General features: G+C 49.1%; 1 protein-coding gene and 1 pseudogene across 1 annotated transcript; both read right to left on the reverse strand.

The window, feature by feature from the left end:
* Positions 1-1,769: 1,769 nt before the first annotated feature.
* Positions 1,770-4,696, reverse strand: LOC123184423 (G-type lectin S-receptor-like serine/threonine-protein kinase LECRK2). The gene has a single exon (XM_044596548.1). The coding sequence runs from the start codon at positions 4,647-4,649 to the stop codon at positions 2,196-2,198; it is 2,454 nt and encodes an 817-aa protein (XP_044452483.1). The 5' UTR covers positions 4,650-4,696; the 3' UTR covers positions 1,770-2,195.
* A 221-nt stretch (positions 4,697-4,917) lies between these two features.
* On the reverse strand, positions 4,918-14,474 carry LOC123191385 (probable LRR receptor-like serine/threonine-protein kinase At1g74360; annotated as a pseudogene).
* Positions 14,475-20,350: the final 5,876 nt, after the last annotated feature.

Raw genomic sequence — 20,350 nt, forward strand, 5'->3', positions numbered from 1 at the left:
CTTGGGATCGAGCGATGACGGCGATTTTGCGCCGTAGTCCCTTTTAGGGCATCGTTTTGGAGTTTACTCCGGTTGAAGGGACCAGCTACATCGGTGGCGCGCGTTTGGTGGAGCAACTGCCGATGAAAATCGCGCCGACTACGGTCATGGCGGACGATGGCGGCGTTTTTTATGTCGTTCCCTTGTCGAGGCATCGTCGTTGCAGTCTGCGTCATCAGGCTCGGGATGCTCCGGGGGAAACCCTAGATCTGGGTCTTCCGGATCGGACGATGATGGCGTTTTATCGCTTTCCTTCCTGGGGGCATCGTTTTGGAGCAAGTGATGGCTAGGGGTATGGTGGAGCGGCACTTCATCTCACACATTGATGGCGGCGGAGATCGGCGGCATTGGTGCTGTGGAGGCTTAGTGTCCAATGCGCGGAGATGGACTCGTGCAGGAGGAGGTAGCTGTCTGGCGTCATGGTGACGTCGATGGCAGAGTGGCCAGACAAGGTAGAAGCCTCAATATGATCTGAAGACGGACCTGTGGAAGATGGCGGCGACGACACACGAGTGCGTCTGACTAGCTAGCATTCCTTCATCATATGGATAGGAGTAACGGCATATATTGCCAAGATGGTGGATTCAGGTATATTGTTTGTAATACTTTGTAAGATCCTCGAGAATAATCAATAAAGTGGCCGTATGCATCTCCCAGATGCAGAGGCAGGAGGTCATCCTTCTTTTCTTAAAAAAATATACAGAGTGAGAGTTGATTCGAGAAGAACTAGTTGCATGAAAAAGAAAAAAAAACTCTATAACATGATGTAACTCTCTCCATATATCTCTTCCTTTAAGATACCACCTTCACGATTCCATCGATTTCATGATATTAATTATCATCACCGATTTAGCTATAGGACCTGAGATTTTGGAGGAAACTGAACTCCCCTTGACCATGTTTCAGTTTACATAACCTTTCGTTCACAATACGAGAAAAGCAAGAAAGACGGCCTCTTAATTATGTGCTCACAAGCCACCTTGTTCACCTTTGATCACGCACTGCGACAACGAACCTCTTGAGCCGTATCACATTCCCTGTTTCTGGTGGAGCCCAACGGAATTGTAAAATAAACATGTATATTACTGAATCAGGCACTTTAGTTTTTTTATTCAGTAAATTACTTTCATTTTGGATCGGACGGCTGAGATTTTATTTGTACTTTAGCTAATTGATTGAGAAAAAAACAAACAAAAATCTCCAATCAAACGGCTCAGATTTGCTTTGGACTCTTCTCGGCTTAGAAATCCCACCCCCGTTTCTCGGCCGCTCCGCTTCCGGTGGGTGCGGCCAGGCGGCGGCGTCGCCGGGCTGCCCTGGCCCTGCCTTGGGTACGTCTCTTCTCCCCATCCGTAGGATCCCAACCCTGCCGCTTTGCCGTTTGTCGAGTGCTTTGTGGATGCACCACGCGTGCGGGAAAATCAGAGGCGAAGCAGCTGCCGCTTCTGGCTGCTGAATCCCTTTCATGGGGAACCCGTCGATTTGGGCGTTGGGGGGATTTTTACCCCGTAATTTTGGTGAAATTCAGTGAGTGGGTGGAAGTACTATGCCGTTGTAGCCAAGTACTGTTTCAATTACCCTTAAAAAATACTCCCACTGCTTGACAGTGAAGAGTATTCTCACTAATTCCCCACTAACACTGTCCAGTAATACCAGTAATTATCTGTAGCTAATTACTGTCTGCATTGCTAACACTGTCCAGTAATACAGTGCAGACTAATAGAAGAAGAAGGAGGAGGAGGAGGAGGAGGAGGAGGAGGAGATGCCAGTGGCCCGGACCATGTAGCTGTAGGAAACTTCTATTAGTTACTAATCATATGTATTATATAGTCACCTCTACCCTTTTTCTAGTCTAGAGAATGTTTTCTTTTTGTTTACGAGGCATTGTAGAGAATGTTTGAAAAAACCCGGATTCAAAGATATAAATAGGCATATAAATAGATATACGGCTGCTTACGAAAAAAAGATACAGATGTTTCACATAAAAAGAAAAAAGATACAGATGCATCAGTGATGCTATTTGTTCAGCTAAACATAAGTGCCTGAAATACTATATTTACCATTAACTGTGAAGCTTCAATGGAAAACAGTTTCAGATTATCCATGTATTGCATAATCTTGCTTCATGCCACAACTCATTTGTTAACAAGCACGGACTACGGAAGTGAACTGATGAAGGAAGAGGGATCCGGAGGTATGGGGATTTGGACTGCTCCATCAAGCATTTGTGTCACTTTAAGCATGGTTGGCCGCATCGTTGGCTCCTCCTGAAGGCACCAAAGTGCTACAGCCACGAAGCGCTCTGCCTTTTTTATGTTGAAGATTGCTTCATCGTCACCCTCCACAAGCAAGTTGATCCTCCCACACCTGTAACAGTCGTTTGCCCAGTAAGTTAGTATCGCCAGATCTTCGTCGGCGATCTCTACCTCCACATTCCTCCTGCAGCACACAAGCTCCAGCAGGATCACACCAAAGCTGTAAACATCGACTTTGGAAGTGATCGCTATGTTCTTGAACCACTCTGGGGCAACGTAACCTCGAGTGCCCCGGATGCCGGTGTTTGTTTGTGTCTGATTGGCTCGAAGAAGCTTTGCCAGGCCAAAGTCTGCTATCTTTGCCATGAAGTTGTCATCGAGAAGGATGTTCTGTGGTTTTATGTCGCAGTGGATAATCTGCGTGCTGCACTCTTCATGCAAGTAGAGAAGCCCTCGTGCCACTCCAAGTGCGACTTGCACACGGAGGTTCCAATCTGGCCGAGCATCACCGAAGAGGAAATCATTGAGCGAGCCCTTGGTCATGAACTCATAAACTAGCAGTCGGTGAGTTCCCTCGTTGCACATGCCAAGCAGCCTGACCAAGTTCTTGTGAAACGTCTGCCCGATGGTTTGCACTTCCACCATGAATTCCTTCTCAGTCTCTTGCTGGAGTTTTTCAATTTTCTTGACTGCAATGTTGGTCGCATGCTCATCTTGCAGCTTTCCTTTGTACACAGTACCAGAGGCACCGCTGCCTAGCACCTCATGGAAACCACTGGTTGCCTTCTCCAGTTCACTGTAAGTGAAAAGTTTTGGGGGCAATATAGAACTACCTGACGATTGCGGTGACCGGAGTTTCTTTTTTGAGGTGATGGAAATACCCCAGTAAGTGCCAAAGAGCAGAATAGAGATAAGGAGAAGGTTTAGCAATACCGAACTCCCAAAAAACAAGGAACTCCCAAGAATCCAATACTTCTTGTCCTTCTTCCATTTGCTAGAGCCACTGCTGAGCTGGGACTCTGAATTGTTGCTCCTAGGCACCTTGATCAGAACCGTCCTCTGGACAGTTTGTGCCATATTTCCATTTGATAAAGGGAGCTTTTTCTTCCAGCAGGTTTTTGTGTTTGGATCAAAGACCGCTGCGGCACAGAAGCAATCAATCACACACAGCCTCCGGCACTCTGTCTCGTCTATGGGGCGGTATTGCTCATAGTCACAGTTAGGCCAATCAACACGATCGATCGTAGTCATCTCAAACTGCGCCATTGCTGCTATCTCATCAAGGTCACAACTTTGTGGCACAAAGTCAGGCCTGCACCCTTTGTACTCCCTCTCCTCATCGAAGAACTTGTAATGTTCAGGGCATAGGCAGCTTGTCTGATTCTTGGTGCCATCAAAGGTGCAGTAGCTGTTGAAGCCGCATGCACCACTGCCTGCATTTACCATTACTGTTTCGCAGATGTCCTCAGGGATTGAGCTCACCGCCTTCCATTGCAAGCTCCATAGACTTCTGGCCTTTCTGCTCTTTGGGTACACATACTGCCGAAACACACCATCTGGATCAAGCGTGGCACGATTGAAGAAATCACCCATTGAGTTGCCCCCTGCTGAAGTAACATTGATCTGTGTCACATTTTTCAAGGTGAAGTATATCCTGCCTGTTTCATTGAACACCAACCGTGAGCCGTTCCTAACTGTCATAGTTGCCCAGTATGGACCGTAGTCAAGTGTGGAATGCTCAGCCATTGAATACAGCACAAGATTACCATCAGTTTGCACAGCTAGGAGAAACCGGCCGTTGGAGTAGTCTGTGTTGATGAGACGGCTTCTGAGTAGCTTGTCCTCTGGACCCACACGGAGCACTTGTATGGGCAGGATGGTATCAGCCGGGACACCAAAGGTCTCCCACTTTGCCGTGCCATCTGCGCCGACAAGCATGAAGTCACCCGTGTCGAGCATTTTGGCGTAGGCCACACCAGGGGCCCGAGGACTCCAGACTTCATCGCCGGATGGGTTGCGAAGCGAGAGCAACCCGTCAGTGGTGAGTTGCAGCACGGAGCTGGATGGCACTTGCACCGGTGACTCTTGACCGTCGGAGCTGCTCTTGGCATACCAAGCGACTGTCTTCTCAGGGATCTTGTCGAACCAGACGGCGAGGAGGTATGAGGAGGGGTTAACTTCCAGTGGCCGGAAACCGAACGCGAAGTCGCCGGAGGGCGAGAGCCATGAGCTGTTTGGCCCCTGGGGCTTCAAGGAGGAGCCCAAGGTGATGTTCACTTGTGCTTGAGCAGCAGATGATACCCCCAGAAGTAGTAGCAAGAACTGGAGCAAGAGCCATGGGAGGTGAGGTGCCATTGCTTTTGCTTGGTTTGGTGCCTCTACTGATGAGAACTGGAGCAAGCTTATACCCCTTGCAGAATGGCACTTAACGGTGCTCAGTTATTATGCGGCTTCTTCTTCGTGGAACAGTTGGCGTCAGCACGGCACGTGGAAAATAATGTCCATGAATTGGATTTTGTGTGGAACAGTGTATGAGGTTGTGATTGAATTGGTCAACCGAATTGAGGTTGCTGCTGCTGCTAGGCTAGTGTTATGTTTTTCGGAATATACTGCTAGTGTTCTGACTTTCTAGAATAATTGTTTTGTCTTTACCAAATTAATGTTAAGATATAGTTTAAATGAAAAGTGCTAATCTGAATTTGTGAACTGATAAAATACTGAAATCTATTTGTCCCTTAATACAGAAGTCTGAACTCTAAAGTTTAACCAATTCTGGCTATTCGTTTCCTACTTGTGAATTAGAATTTTTTATCACCTACGCATCTCATGGCATTCAAGAGTTTCCATTGACTTGACTTGACTTGACTTGGCATGTCGCAGCCGGTGCTTGCACTCCATTGGTGTTTCCGTGAAGGCAGGGGCACAAGGACTCGACTCATTGGTTGACTGGAATATTGGAAATAGTTGGAGTAACTGTCAAAATGGCTACGGTACTTGCCGCAAAAAAGAGAAACATGGCTACGGTAAGGGGGACACTGATCGACCACTCAATTTAGAAATTATATGCGCCTCTCTAGCCAGTATTTTTGAACATGGCTACGGAAAGAGAAACTGGGTATCCCAAGGTTCGTGCCTCTCTGGCCAGTATTTTTTTGATTTTTTTGGGCAACGATTTAATTTTAAGTTATTAAATTACTTGTATATGTTGAGAAATTATTCACATTTATGGTTACCCAGATTTCATTTGATTTTGTGGCTAGCCTCTCTAGCTGTAGGCCCACCGCATCTTCTGGATGGCTATGAGTGAGAGAATCCATTCTGTGGATTTGTCTCAAGGAAATTTGCGGAAGATCGGAGATCACATCAACATCGAGCACAAGTGACTAGATGAGTTCTAAATGAACTTTACCATGAGGAGATCACATCGACATCAAGCAAAAGTGACTAGATGAGTTCTTCATAAACTTTACCCTGAGGAGATCAAGGTGAGGTCTAAGTGATTTCGAGGCTTCTTATTTAAGCATCTGCAGTAAAGACATGGGATCACACAAATGTTTTAAAGCTTGGGATACATCGTTGTTCTCCTTCTCAAAACTTTATTTATTTATGTTGCATCAAGTTATTTGCCTTGTGCCTCACCTTGCTAGTTTGTAGAGTTGGTCCACCCTTCCAATTAACATTCTAGCTTGCGCAAAGGTTTTATTTTTGTGATCTCCTGCTGAGCCCCCATAGTCAACAGATCTTTCGCCCACCTCTAACAGTGCCGGCAATGAAGCCAACTACAAGGAAAAAGAAGTACGACACTAGGATTGCTATTGGTATGCTGCTCCTCTCAACAAGGGTAGCATCAGCAGCTTCCGGTCGTGGTGGTTGCTTGCCGGCAGCTTCACCCTGATGCAGTGATATGAGCGGGTCGCCGAGGAAGGACTGCTCGTCGAAGGTGCCGAACTGGCCGGTGGTGGAGACATTGCCAGAGAGGAGTGGGTTGTATGACACATTGAACATAACCAACTGCGTGAGCTTGAACAGGCTTGCCGGGAGCTCGTCGGAGAGGTTGTTGAATGACAAATCCATCCTCTCCAGAGACAGAATCTCGCCAATCTCGGACGGAATAGGCCCGGAGATGTTGTTCCTTGAGACATTCAGCATGACGAGCGGGAGGCGGCCGATCTCTGGTGGCAGCTGCCCCGTGAGACGGTTGCCATCGAGGAGGAGCAAGCTGAGATTCCGCATTGCGCCGATCCACGACAGTATCTCACCGGAAAGCATGTTCCTTGACAGCTGCACGTACCCAGGAACCGTGTTCGGCCCCGCCGGTGACCAAGCCCGAATTGGGACGATACCGTTGCCCTTGAGGATGCGGTCCCATATGCTGTGACAGCTCTCACGAGTCATGATGGGTAGATGAAGCTGAATGGAGGATAGCTTGCTGGGATCCACGTTTCATGGCCTGGCACTCGCCGGAGCTGGCGAGCACGCTCGAATCCATTCCGGTTCTTCGAGAAGGTTGGACGCCAGTCAACCGGTTGTCGGCCAGGTTCAGCCAGAGCAAGCTGGTGCAGTTGCCGATTTCAGGCGGTATCTCACCGGAGAGCTGGTTCCCTGCGAGCATTAACCAGAGGAGTGACGTGAGATTCCTGATGCTCGTGGGGATTCCTCCTGAGAGTGTGTTATTAGAGAGGTCCAGCGCCTGGAGCTCGGCGAGCCGGTTGTACGCTAGAGGTATCCTGCCAGAGAAGTTGTACTCGATGAGAGGTGAACCAAGCAAGGAAAGATCGAAGGCTGTACATGTGGTGCAAAGACGAACGGACTAGTGTGCATGGCCGCCCGTCACTGTGTTCCTTGACTCTCGGCTACACCTTTCAATTATCACACAAAGCGGAATAGTAATAGCCTAACTGGATGAGAGGGAAACACAGACTTGGCTGACACGCCAAGGCTTGTTGTAATGCTTGTGTGTTCCGTGTGAGTATTGTTTGGGGTTGCTGTATTTTGTGGTTTGGTTATGGTGAACGTATCACACTATATGCACCGCTTAACATACAAGTCAAGATACAAATCACGACTAATCATATCCCATGTAATCTCTAAAAATCCAACATCAGATTTTTAAGCATGGCAATGCACATTATGAACTAAGCTATTCAAAGAAGGAAGCAGGAGATAATGAAAATTGGCATCACATCGGATCATACCACGCACTATTGATGGTTCAGAGATGGTAGCATGTTCAGGTTCTGCACAAGACTACACAGTCTAACCACCAAAACTCGTCATGTTTTTTTCTTAAACGAAAACTCGTCATGCGAAAATGATGAATCAACAAGGCAACTAGCTTTTCATGGACTCACACATATAGAGTGAGAGTTGATTCAAAGAGAACTAGTTGCATGAAAAGGAGAAGGCTCTTTCTATATATATATATATCCTCCTCCAAGATATAACCTTCACCGCTCCATTCATTTTGTGACATCAAACGCCATCACTAGTTTAGCTATCACACGTGAGATTTTGGAGGAAACTGAATTCGAGTTCACCATGCCTTGTTTGCATAAATTTTGGAATCCGACAACTGCCACACGTGTGGGTGTTAAGAAATCTGCCCACACGTTTTGTGTGGTGTCTAAGAGGACCAACCCACACGTCTGTGTGTGGGCAAAACAATTAGCGCCCACATGCCTCTTTTCTTCTCTCCCGGTCCCTCTTACACGCGTGCGTGTGGGCGAAATAGATAACGCCCATACGCCCGGTACGTCAGGCCTCGTACCTCGTGGTCCCGCACGCCTCACGTGACACTTTACCGTGCGCCCCGCAGTTGCCATGGGCCGGACCCTTGTCCATGTTCATTTAAGTGCAGTTGCCATGTCGCTGAACTACGGTTGCCATGTCGGACAACTACAGTTGCCATGTTTGCTCAACTGCAGTTACCATCTCAGGTCAAAGTTTCAGATTGCCATTTTTTTGACAATTACAGCTGTTGCCATGTGTGGTCTGGTCTACTGCAGTTGCCATGATTTTAAAATTTTAGGAGTTGCCACCTACTAACACTAGATAGTTGCCATGTAGCGCTACCAAAAAAGGCATGGCAAAAAACATGTTCGGGTAAAAGAGAGAGTTGCCATGTGCTCACAAGCACGCTAGGGCGGTTGCCATTTAAAAAGAAAGAGTTGCCATCTGCTTACGTGCACGCTAGGGCAGTTTGCCATGTACCATGCAAAACATATGGCAACTGACATGTTCGGGTAAAAAAAAAGAGAGAGTTGCCATCTGCTTGCAATCATACTAGGACAGTTGCCATGTACACTGCAAAACGCATGGCAACTGGCAATTTGAGTGTGGGAGAGGAGGCGGGTGTGTGGGCGAGATGGCAAACGCCCACACACCAGCCATTGTGCATGACTGAAAAACTGGTGTGTGAGCGAACTGCTAAACGCCCACACACCGGCCCCTCCGTATGGTAAAACGGATGTGTGGGCGACCCCTCACACACACCACACATGCGAGTTGTCCTACGTGACATACAAAATCAGCTAATTCGTGGCAAGATTCGTGCAAAAGTTACTGGACGGTGATGAAAGCGTGTGAACAAGTTGGCTAACGCCCACACGTGTGGGCTTTAATATTTTCGCAAATTTTCGTTCATGGCATGAGGAATACATGCAAAGCAATTTCCCCATCCGCTGACCACAACCCACCGCACTCGTCTTTGGATATACCGATATAGACTGACACAACGAAGCAACTTTTAGGATTTTGCAATACCAAGCCATCATGGTGGACCGATCCACTGAAATCGAGTTTTGCACCAAAGGACAAGCACCACAAGATGATATTGAGGGTGGAAGATGGTGTCCATGGCTAGATGTGGTATAGGATGACCATATACGGCGACGTGATGGCAGCGGCCTGGTGGTCGAGCTGAAGTGCGGCCGGCGTTGGCACGGCAGGAGTAGCCATGACCGACGAAATAGAAGGGAGAAGTTTAGAGAAGCATTGACCAAGCTTTCATGAACATATAACACATGAGCTGTCTTGTGAATTAGATTCTGTGTTGATGTGCTGCTTGTACGACTCTGTTGTACTTTCCTGTTATTGCGGTGGTTTGCTTTATATATATAATAAAGCGGGGCGTCTTTTTGGTAAATTAGATTGGAAGGGCTTAGTATAGCAATCCCTATATGGTTAGAAATGCTAGCTTGCAAATCATGCACGTTTTGGATCCAATTGATTGAGATTGCTTGGGCCGCACACTCTCTCCCAAAACTCGTCAAGCATTTCCCGCTGTTTTCCTCGCCAACATGGTCGCCTTGCAGCTAGCAAATCTTGACTCGTGATACGTTAATTTTGCATCATGTTTTTCTACTATTTTTTAAACTTATATTTCACTCGTGCTTCAAGGAGGTCGAGAACCATGAGCTGTTTGGCCCCTGGGGCTTCAAGGAGGAGCCCAAGGTGCTGTTCACTTGTGCTTGAGCAGCAGATGATACCCCCAGCAGCAGTAGCAAGAACTGGAGAAAGAGCCATGGGAGGTGAGGTGCCATTGCTTTTGCTTTGTTTGGTGCCTCTACTGATGAGAACTGGAGCAAGAACCATGGGAGGAATGGCACTTAAGTCAGTCATCACGCGTCTTCTTCGTGGAACAGTTTGCATTAGTATGGCAGGGTGGAAAATTATGTCCATGAATTGGATTTTGTGTGGAACAGTTTATGAGGCTGGGATTGAATGGGTCAGTTCTTCACCGTATTAGTGACTTTGTGTTGTCGTGCACAGAAAGGTTTTGTTTTTACCAAATTAACTGTTTTGTCCTTGTCTTTACCAAATCACTACTCCCTCCATCCCACAATATAAGAGGTTTTTGCAAGCTATGTTAGTTTGCAAAAACGTCTTACATTATGACATGGAGGGAGTACCAAATTAACTGTTTTGTCTTTACCAAATTACCAAATTACGGAACTGGCACAGAAAGGTTTCCCAAGCTTTCAAAAATGATTGTTTTGCCTTTACCAAATTACCATTAACATACGTTTTAAATGGAAAGTGCCGGTCTGGTTCCAGAAATATTTGTTTCGAGGAACTGAGTTTCCATTGACTTGACTTGACCTGGCATGTCACAGCTGGTCACCGGCGAAACACTGTAATGCCTACATGTCCTATATATCACTAGAAAACTGACCAGCAACAGGTATGGAATCTCGGATTTCATTTATTTTGAGGCTGGGATTTTGTGGAACAGTCCATGAGGCTGGGATTGAATCGGTCAATTGCTGTTCCTCTCTCCGTACGAGTGGTTCACATTTTCTTTCATGCACAGAAAGGTTTCCCTGCTGACTGTTAAACTTGAAGAAAGAAAAAGCAGAAAAAAGGTATTCCCATGTTAAATCTTGGTCGAGAAAAATAGCTAGGAAACTGCAGCCTGGATACGGGCATGCAAATGTTGTGGTAAGCGAGGAGCAACAGGCTACCACTAGAAAATTAGACCAGTAGCAGATCGGCGACAATGGAGGCGTCGAGTCTTTTTCTATGATGGAGAGGATGCATCTGACGGTGACATGTTTACGCGCCATTGGTATTTCCGTGAAGGCAGGGGCACAAGGACTCGACCCATTGGTCAACCGAAATAATGGAAATAGTTGGGACTTTGGAGTAACTGTCAACATGGCTGTGGTACTTCCTGCAAAAAAAAAGGGCTACGTTAAGGGGGACACTGACCACTCAATTCCTGGTCTGCCCCTCTGCCCAGTATTTTTATAAAAAAAATTGGGAAGGGATTTAATTTGAAGTAATTATTATTTTTGTATTTTTGGGAAATTATTCATACTTTTCAATTATTATTCGTGTTTATGGCTACCCAGATTTATTTGAGTCGGGCTAGCCTCTTTGGCCGTAGGCCTACCACATCTTCTCGATGGCTATGGATCGTCGATTGGGAGCATCCACGCTGTTGATTTGTCTGATGGAAGTTTTGCGAAAGATCGGAGATTACATCGATATCTAGCACAAGTGACTGGGTGAGTTCTTGATTAACTTTGCCTTGAGGAGATCAAGGTGAGGTCTAAGTGACTTCGAGGCATCTTATTTAACCACCTCCAATAAAGACATTGGATCACACGGATGTTTCAAAGCTTGGGATACATCGGTGTTCACTAGTAGAAAAAGGGTCTAATGTAAAACTTATTAGTCCCGGTTTGTAATTGAATCGGCACTAATCTGACCATCAGTACCGGTTCCAACGTCTAGGTGGGCGGCGCTCATTAGTACCGGTTCGTGCCACGAACCGGTACTAAAGAGGTTGTGGCCTTTAGTACGGGTTGGTGGCTCCAACCGGTACTAAAGGGGAGGGGGGGGTCTTTAGTACCGGTTGGAGCCACGAACCGGTACTAAAGGTGGTGACCTTTAGTACGGGTTGATGGCTCCAACCGGTACTAAAGTCCCCCCTTTTAGTACCGGTTGGAGCCACCAACCGGTACTAAAGGTGGTGCGTTGCCACCCGCAGTGCATAATTTTTAGTCCCACCTCGCTAGTTGAGAGGAGTTCGCACCGGTTTATAAGCCCCGCCGCGGCTATCGTATCGAGCTCCTCTCTAAGCAGGCCTTTGTGGGCCTATTGCAAGTCTTCTTCCCTGTGGGGCCTACTGGGTCGTACGGGCCTGCATCCTGGCCCAACTAGAGATTGGGTTTCTAGTCGTACGCAGGCCGTACCGGCCCAGTAGGCGGGTTGTTTTTACTTCATTTCAAAAATAAAAATAAAAATAATCCTTACCAACCGGGACTAAAGGTCCTTCAGACCACGGCGCGCCTCGTGCCACGTGGTTGCCCTTTAGCACCGGTTCGTGCTGAACCGTTACTAAAGGAGGGGGGGGGGGCTTTAGTGCGCACACTTTAGTGCCGGTTACCGAACCGGCACTAAAGGTCCTTACGAACCGGTGCTATTGCCCGGTTCTACACTAGTGGTTCTTGTGAAAATTTTATTTTCTTTCTTTTGCATCAAGTTCTTTGTTTTTTTCTTCACCTTGCTAGTTTATAGAGTTGATCCCCCTTCAAATTGACATTCTTATTTACACATAGGCTTAATCTTCCACTCAGCCCCCATAGTCAACAGTTCTTTCGCCCACCTCTAATAGTTCCATAAAAGAAGCCAACTACAAGGAAGAAGAAGTATGACACTAGGATTGTTATCGGTACGCTGCTCCTCTCAACAATGGTAACATAGGGAGCTTCCTCTCCTGGTTGTTGCATTCTGGCAGGTCCACTCTGATCCACTGAGATGAGCGGGTCGCCGAGGAAGGACTGCTCGTCGAATGTGCCGAATTGGCCGGTGGTGGAGATATTACCACAGAGGAGCGGGTTGTATGAAACATTGAAGATAACCAACTCCGTGAGCTGGAACAGGCTTGTTGGGAGCTCATCAGAGAGGTTGTTGAAGGACAAATCCATCCTCTCCAGGCACAGATACTCGCCAATCTTGGACGGGATAGGCCCCGAGATGTTGTTCCCCGAGACGTTCAGCTCTACGAGTGGAAGCCGGCCGATATCCCGTGGCAGTCACCCCGTGAAATGGTTACCATCGAGGAAGAGCAAACCGATGTTCCACATTGTACCAATCTCCGACGGTATCTCACCAGAAAGCATGTTCCTTGACAATTGCACATACCCGGGGAGCGACCCGACCGACAATGAGTTGGTGCACATTGGGACGATTAGGTAGCCCTTGAGGATGTGGCCCCAGTTTCGCGCAGTCATGACAAAGTTATTTTTAGTTTTGGGGTCAGTCAAGACAGAGTTGCCGAAGCTGAATGGGCGATAGCTCGCCGGGATCCACCGTCTCATGGCCTGACACTTGTTGGAGCCAATGAACACGCTTGTATCATTTCGGTTCTTGGCAAAGGTTGGACCTGGATTCCTCCCTATCTCTGCCATCTCAGGCTGGTTAACCGGTTGTCTGCTAGGTTCAGCCAAAGCAAGCTGGTGCAGTAGCCAATCTCAGGCGGTATCTCACCGGAGAGTTGGTTCCCTGCTAGTATGAGCCAAAGGAGTGACATGAGATCCCCGATGCTCACAGGGATTCCTCCTGAGAGGTTGTTATTAGACAGGTCCAGCGCCTGGAGCTCGGCTAGCTGGCCGTACTCCGAAGGTATCCTGCCAGAGAAGTTGTTATCGGCGAGCGTCAGGTATTTGAGGCTCTTCATGTAGTCCACCTTTTGTGGGAGATCGCTAATGAACTCATTGAAGCTGAGGTCGAGCCTAGCAAGCAGTGGTAGCCGGAGCATGCCGGAGGCCACGATGTCGCGGGTGTAGTTGTGGTGAAGCACAAGATACTTCAAGCTCATAAAGTTTCCAAAAATCTCCTGCACGTCATCACCAAATGTATTTCTACTGATGTCCAAGAACTGAAGGCTCACGCAGTTCGTCAGCTCCTGCGGTATCTGCCGGTCGAACCCGTTGTTCCCAAGAACCAACGCCTCTAGGGACGCGATCTTCCCAATTCCGGCGGGTACCATCGCAGCAAAATTATTCCCCCACAGGGATAGGTACGTCAAATTCTTGCATGTTGCCATGGAATCCGGGAAGTTCCCGATTAACATGTTCGCAGAGAGGTCTAAGGACTTGAGCTTGCAGCCATCAGGAAACACGCTCCTGGTGAGGTTGTTCTCGGCGACGCTGAATTTCCTAAATCTTGCGACATTGGGCAAGAGCTCGCCGTTGAAGTTGTTCGAGCTGAGGTCGACGTACTCCAGCCTGGCGCAACTCTCTAACATGTTGGTGATGTTGTCTATGATGTTGTTGGTGGACAGGTGGAGCAAAGTAAGGTTTGCGCATATCAGTGGGAAATTGACGGCGATGCCGCCCTCGAGCCTATTAGCCGACACGTCGAGCACCTGAAGGTTGGTCAGTCCAGACGAATTCAGCGACGTGGTGATGAGGTTATGGGAGATGTTGAGGTGCACCAGGCCACTGGACCGGATATGGTCGAGCTTGTCAGGTTCAGCGAGGCGACGCGACCGCGCCCATTGCAACCGACACCTCTACATAGGCACGGCGACTGGTCCGACTCCTGCGACGCTTTGTAGCCGCCACGGTTGACCTTGTTGTTGGCAACCAGGAACCGCTTGAGCTCCACCATCACCTCTTTGTCATCACCGCCGTCGCTCTCTGTGGCTAACAACGCCACTGAGGGAGTCATGGATTAAGGGGTCTCCGGACAGCCGGACTATATCCTTTGGCCGGACAGTTGGACTATGAAGATACAAGATTGAAGACTTCGTCCCGTGTTCAGATGGGACTCTACTTGGCGTGGAAGGCAAGCTAGTCAGTATGGATATGGATATCTCCTCCTTTGTAACCGACCTTGTGTAACCCTAGCCCCCTCCGGTGTCTATATAAACCGGAGGGTTTTAGTTCGTAGGACAACATACAATCATACCATAGGCTAGCTTCTAGGTTTTAGCCTCTTCGATCTCGTGGTAGATCAACTCTTATAATACCCATATCATTAAGAATAAATCGAGTAGGACGTAGGGTTTTACCTCCATCAAGAGGGCCCGAATCTGGGTAAAACATCGTGTCCCCTGCCTCCTGTTACCATTTGCCTTAGACGCACAGTTCGGGACCCCCTACCCGCGATCCGCCGGTTTTGACACCGACATTCGTGCTTTCATTGAGAGTTTCTCTGTGTCATCGCCGTTAGGCTTGATGGCTCCTACTACCATCAATAGCGATGCAGTCTAGGGTGAGACTTTTCTCCCCGGACAGATCTTTGTGTTCGGCAGCTTTGCACTGCGGGCCAACTCGCTTGGCCATCTGGAGCAGATCGAAAGTTACGCCCCTGGCCACCAGGTCAAGTTTGGAAGCTTAAACTACACGGCCGATATCCGTGGAGACTTGATCTTCAACGGATTCGAGCCCCTGCCTTGTGCGCCAAGCGGTCACGATGAGTACGATTTAGCTCTACCATCGGACTGTATTCAGGAGATCGCACCGGTAGCCGCTCCGAGCCTCAATTCGGAGCCAGTTGCGCCATCCATGGACGGGTGGTTAGACCCTGTCACGGAGGCCGTATCCTCAGCGGCGATCGAGCCGAATATCAACCTTACCCTTCACGAGAGCCATGTTGTAAAACTGCCGGATCCTTCTCCGGCCACGGACTTCGAACCGCCTGCGCCCGTTCCTATCGAATCCAATTTGGCGCCGATCATGGAGTTTACCTCCGCGGATATTTTTCAGCACTCGCCCTTTGGCGACATACTGAACTCATTAAGGTCTCTCTTCTTATCAGGAGGATCCTGGCCGAACCATGTCCGGCAGGATTGGGATGCGGATGACAAAGAAATTCGCCGCCCACCCACCACCCACTTAGTAGCCACTGTCGACGACTTAACCGACATGCTCGACTTCGACTCCGAAGACATCGACGGTATGGACGACGATGCGGGATACGAAGAGGAACCACTGCCCACAGGGCACTGGACAGCCACCTCATCATACGATATATACATGGTGGACACACCCAAAGAAGGCAATGGCGACGAGACAACGAAGGATGACCCCTCCAAGAAGCAACCCAAGCGCCGGCGTCAGCGGCGCCGCTCTAAGTCCCGCCAAGGCAAAAGTGGTGATACCGGCACAGGGGATAATAGCACTCCGGACAGTGCTGAAGACGGCAACAATCCCCTCCAGCAAGATTTAAGGCAGGAGGATGGAGAAGCCAGCCCTCTTGAGAGAGCGGCAGATGGAGAGGCGGAGGATGATAATTACATGCCTCCCTCCGAAGACGAGGCAAGCCTCGACGATGACGAATTCGTCGTGCCAGAGGATCCCGTCGAACAAGAGAGCTTCAAGCGCGGGCTTATAGCCACGACAAATAGCCTTAAGAAAAAGCAGCATCAGCTTCAAGCTGATCAAGATGTGCTTGCTGACAGATGGACTGAAGTCCTGGCGGCCGAGGAATATAAACTCGAACGCCCCTCCAAGAGTTACCCAAAGTGCAGGTTGCTACCCCGACTGGAGGAGGAAGCACCAAAAACTACATCCCCGGCGTATGACGCGGCTGACCGGCCACCTCGTGGCCGCGACAGAGAAACATTCCAGCTAAAAGCTCAGCCCGCACCCCAACGCCATTCAAATAAAAAGGCATGGGGAAATATGCCAGACTTGTGGGACGTATTGCAGGACAAAGCAAAACATGCAAGATCGATCTACGGATCACGAGGGCGCGCCACTATGCGAGACGATAATCGTCACGTCGAATACGGTAAAAGTAAGTCCGGCCGGGCCGAACACAGCGGGCAAGACTCATTCCAGCTGCGTCGCGACATAGCCTAGTACAGAGGCGCCGCACACCCCCTATGCTTCACAGACGAAGTAATGGATCATCAAATCCCAGAGGGTTTCAAACACATAGATATAGAATCATACGACGACACAACAGATCCTGCGGTATGGATCGAGGATTTCCTCCTACATATCCACATGGCCCGCGGTGATGATCTACACGCAATCAAATACCTCCCACTCAAACTCAAAGGACCATCTCGGCATTGGCTCAACAGCTTGCCAGCAGAGTCCATTGGCTGTTGGGAAGATCTGAAAGCCGCATTCCTCGACAACTTTCAGGGCACTTATGTGCGACCACCAGATGCCGATGACTTGAGCCACATAATTCAGCAGCCATAGGAATCGGCCAGGCAATTCTGGACACGGTTCCTAACAAAGAAAAATCAAATCGTCGACTATCCGGATGCAGAGGCCCTAGGAGCTTTTAAGCACAACATCCACGACGAATGGCCCGCCCGGCACCTTGGCCAGGAAAAGCCGAAATTTATGGCAGCCCTCACGACACTCATGACCCGCTTTTGTGCGGGAGAAGACAGCTGGCTGACTCGCAGCAATAACATATCAAAGAACCATGGTACTTCGGATACCAAGGATGGCAATGGCAGGTCACGTCGCAACAAGCATAAGCACCGCATTAACAACGACAATATCGAGGATACGGCAGTCAATGCCGGATTCAAAGGCTCTAAACCCGGTCAGCGGAAAAAGCCATTCGAAAGAAGCACCCCGGGCCCGTCCAGTTTGGACCGTATACTCGATCGCTCATGTCAAATACACGGCACCCCCGACAAGCCAGCCAACCACACCAACAGGGATTGTTGGGTGTTCAAGCAGGCCGGGAAGTTAAATGCCGAAAATAAAGATAAGGGGTCACATAGCGATGACAAGGAGGAGCCCCGGCAGCTGAACACCGAAGGACAGAAGAGGTTCCCCCCACAAGTGCGGACGGTGAACATGATATACGCAACCCACATCCCCAAGAGGGAGCGGAAGCGTGCGCTCAGGGACGTATATGCGTTGGAGCCAGTCGCCCCAAAGTTCAACCCATGGTCCTCCTGTCCGATCACCTTCGATCGCAGGGACCACCCCACTAGTATCCGTCATGGCGGATTCGCCGCATTGGTCCTAGACCCAATCATTGACGGAGTTCACCTCACTCGAGTCCTTATAGATGGCAACAGTAGTCTGAACCTGCTTTATCAGGACACAGTGCACAAAATGGGTATAGACCCCTCAAGGATCAAACCCATAAAAACGACCTTTAAAGGCGTCATACTAGGAGTAGAGGCCCATTGCACAGGCTCAGTCACACTGGAAGTGGTCTTCGGATCCCCGGATAACTTCCGAAGCGAAGAGTTAATCTTCGACATAGTCATGTTCCGCAGTGGCTACCATGCACTGCTCGGGCGAACCGCATTCGCAAGATTCAATGCGGTACCGCATTATGCGTATCTCAAGCTCAAGATGCCAGGACCTCGGGGGGTGATCACAGTCAATGGATACACAGAGCGCTCTCTCCGCACAGAGGAGCACACTGCGGCCCTCGCAGCAGAAGCACAAAGCAGCCTCTTAAGGCAATCCACTAGTACGGCGATTAAGGACCCGGACAACTTCAAGCGCGCCCGGAGTAATCAGCAACTGGACCGCCTGGCATGTCCCGAGCTCGCATAGCAATGTGCCCCCACCCCGGCCCTAGCCAAACGGCGAAATCCATGCCATGCGTACATAATTACGCATTAAAAATACCATGGGCATAGGTAGGGAGGGGGCACGACTACGGCACGCTCCAAGACGCGGCTTAAACCGCACTAGGGGCTTCCCACTTTGTTATTTTTCTCTTTCAGGACTTTAATCTCTGGAAACCCTGTCCGACAGCATGATTGCCGAACACATGATGCAGCAACCAAGGAGGTAGAAAGCTACGTCACACCACGGAACTCCTAGGTGGATTACGATAACGAGTGAAATACTTGCTTTAATAATATTCCTCAGCTTGCCCTTGGAGGGGACATGTCAAATAGTCCTACTTTTTGTTTATCGCACTACTTGTATCATTCTGCTTTAACGCACCTTTTTAAATAAACAATGCATAGCATTAAGACTATTATTGCATTCTTTCTTTTTATATGTATATATGTTCATTCATGACATCTAGCACCCGTACACCTTGGTACGGCCAATACGCTAGGGTTTTAAGCATACCCCATAATACGGTGTGAGAAGTCCGAACACTTTCGACAGTGCGGCACCCCGAACTTATAGCATTATATGCATCAGCTCCGAATCATGTCTTGGATCAATAGTTGGGTTTGCCCGGCTCCCATATTTTGGTACCTTACGTTCCGCTATATCGGCTAAGGTAGCACTGGGAGAACTATTACGATTGTGCCCCGATTCTGCTGGGCTAAGCACCTGAGTAGAGAAAGGTAAAACTGACTGTCATGATAAGGCGAGAAACTGGTCGCTGTTCGAGAGGTTTTCGAGTCCCTAAATACTTATGCCGCTTAGAGCGAGGAGTCGGCTCTGTCCGGCTTAAGGCGTGTATAGCACCCCGAATTCGGCCTTCCGAATACTAGGGGCTTCGCCGAAATTTAAAATTATAGAATTCTATGGCTAAGTGAGAGTGATAACACATTATAGTCCGATTGCCTTGTTCGTTGTGCTGAGCACCTCCCTCAAAGGACCAAAAAATGGGAACAAGAGTGCTCAGGTTTATCCCGAACACCCCAGCACTCGTGGCATGGGGGCAGAAGCCGACGACTAGCCATCTCTCAGATTTGATAAACAGCCGAACATAAGGTAATATTTTAAATTCAAACAAGCGTTGCATAGTACATATGAAAAAGTTTTCATAATACAGGATCACACGAGCAAGTTTACTCAAATATTACATCTTTTGCACACTCGTCCGCTACAAGACGGGCACCCTTCAGGACACCTTCATAATACATCTCGGGGTTGCGATGCTCCTTGCCCTGCGGTGGCCCCTCCTTCACCAGCTTCACAGCGTCCATCTTGGCCCAGTGCACCTTCGCATGGGCGAAAGCCCGGCGTGCACCTTCGATGCAGACGGACCGCTTGATGACTTCAAGCCGTGGGTAGGCATCCACAAGCCGCTTCACCAGGCCGAAGTAGCTGTTCGGAAGGGCCTCGTCAGGCCACATCCGGACTATAAAGCCCTTCATGGCCTGTTCGGCCGCCTTGTGTAGCTCGACTAGTTGCTTCAGCTGGTCGCTCATAGGCATCATGTGTTCGGTCCGGGTATACTGAGATCAGAACAACTTCTCCATTGAGCTTCCCTCCTCGGCCTGGTAAAACATTGCGGCATCCGACACGCTGCAGGGCAAATCTACGAATGCTCCTGGAGAGCTCCGGACTCGGGTAAGTAACAAGTAATTTGCTTTCACATGCTTGCTTTGCATATAGAATGCCTTACCCGCCGCTATCTTCCTCATCGCGTCAATCTCCTAGAGGGCCTTTTGGGCTTCAGCCTTGGCATCCTTCGCGCTCTCAAGGGCCGCGGCAAGCTCAGACTCTCGCGTCTTCGAGTCAAGCTCCAACACCTCGTGCTTTGTCTCGAGAGCTTGGAGCTCTTGCTGCACCTCGCCCACCCGAGCCTCTTGCCTTTCCCGCTCGGTGCGCTCCTTGGCCGCTTTGTTTTCGGCCTCGGACAGCGCTTGCTTCAGGATCGCCACCTCGGTCGTGACCCCTGGCACATTCATGATG

Source organism: Triticum aestivum, chromosome 2A (genome assembly GCF_018294505.1).
Source record: "Triticum aestivum cultivar Chinese Spring chromosome 2A, IWGSC CS RefSeq v2.1, whole genome shotgun sequence".
In the NCBI taxonomy this organism is placed as follows: domain Eukaryota; kingdom Viridiplantae; phylum Streptophyta; class Magnoliopsida; order Poales; family Poaceae; genus Triticum; species Triticum aestivum.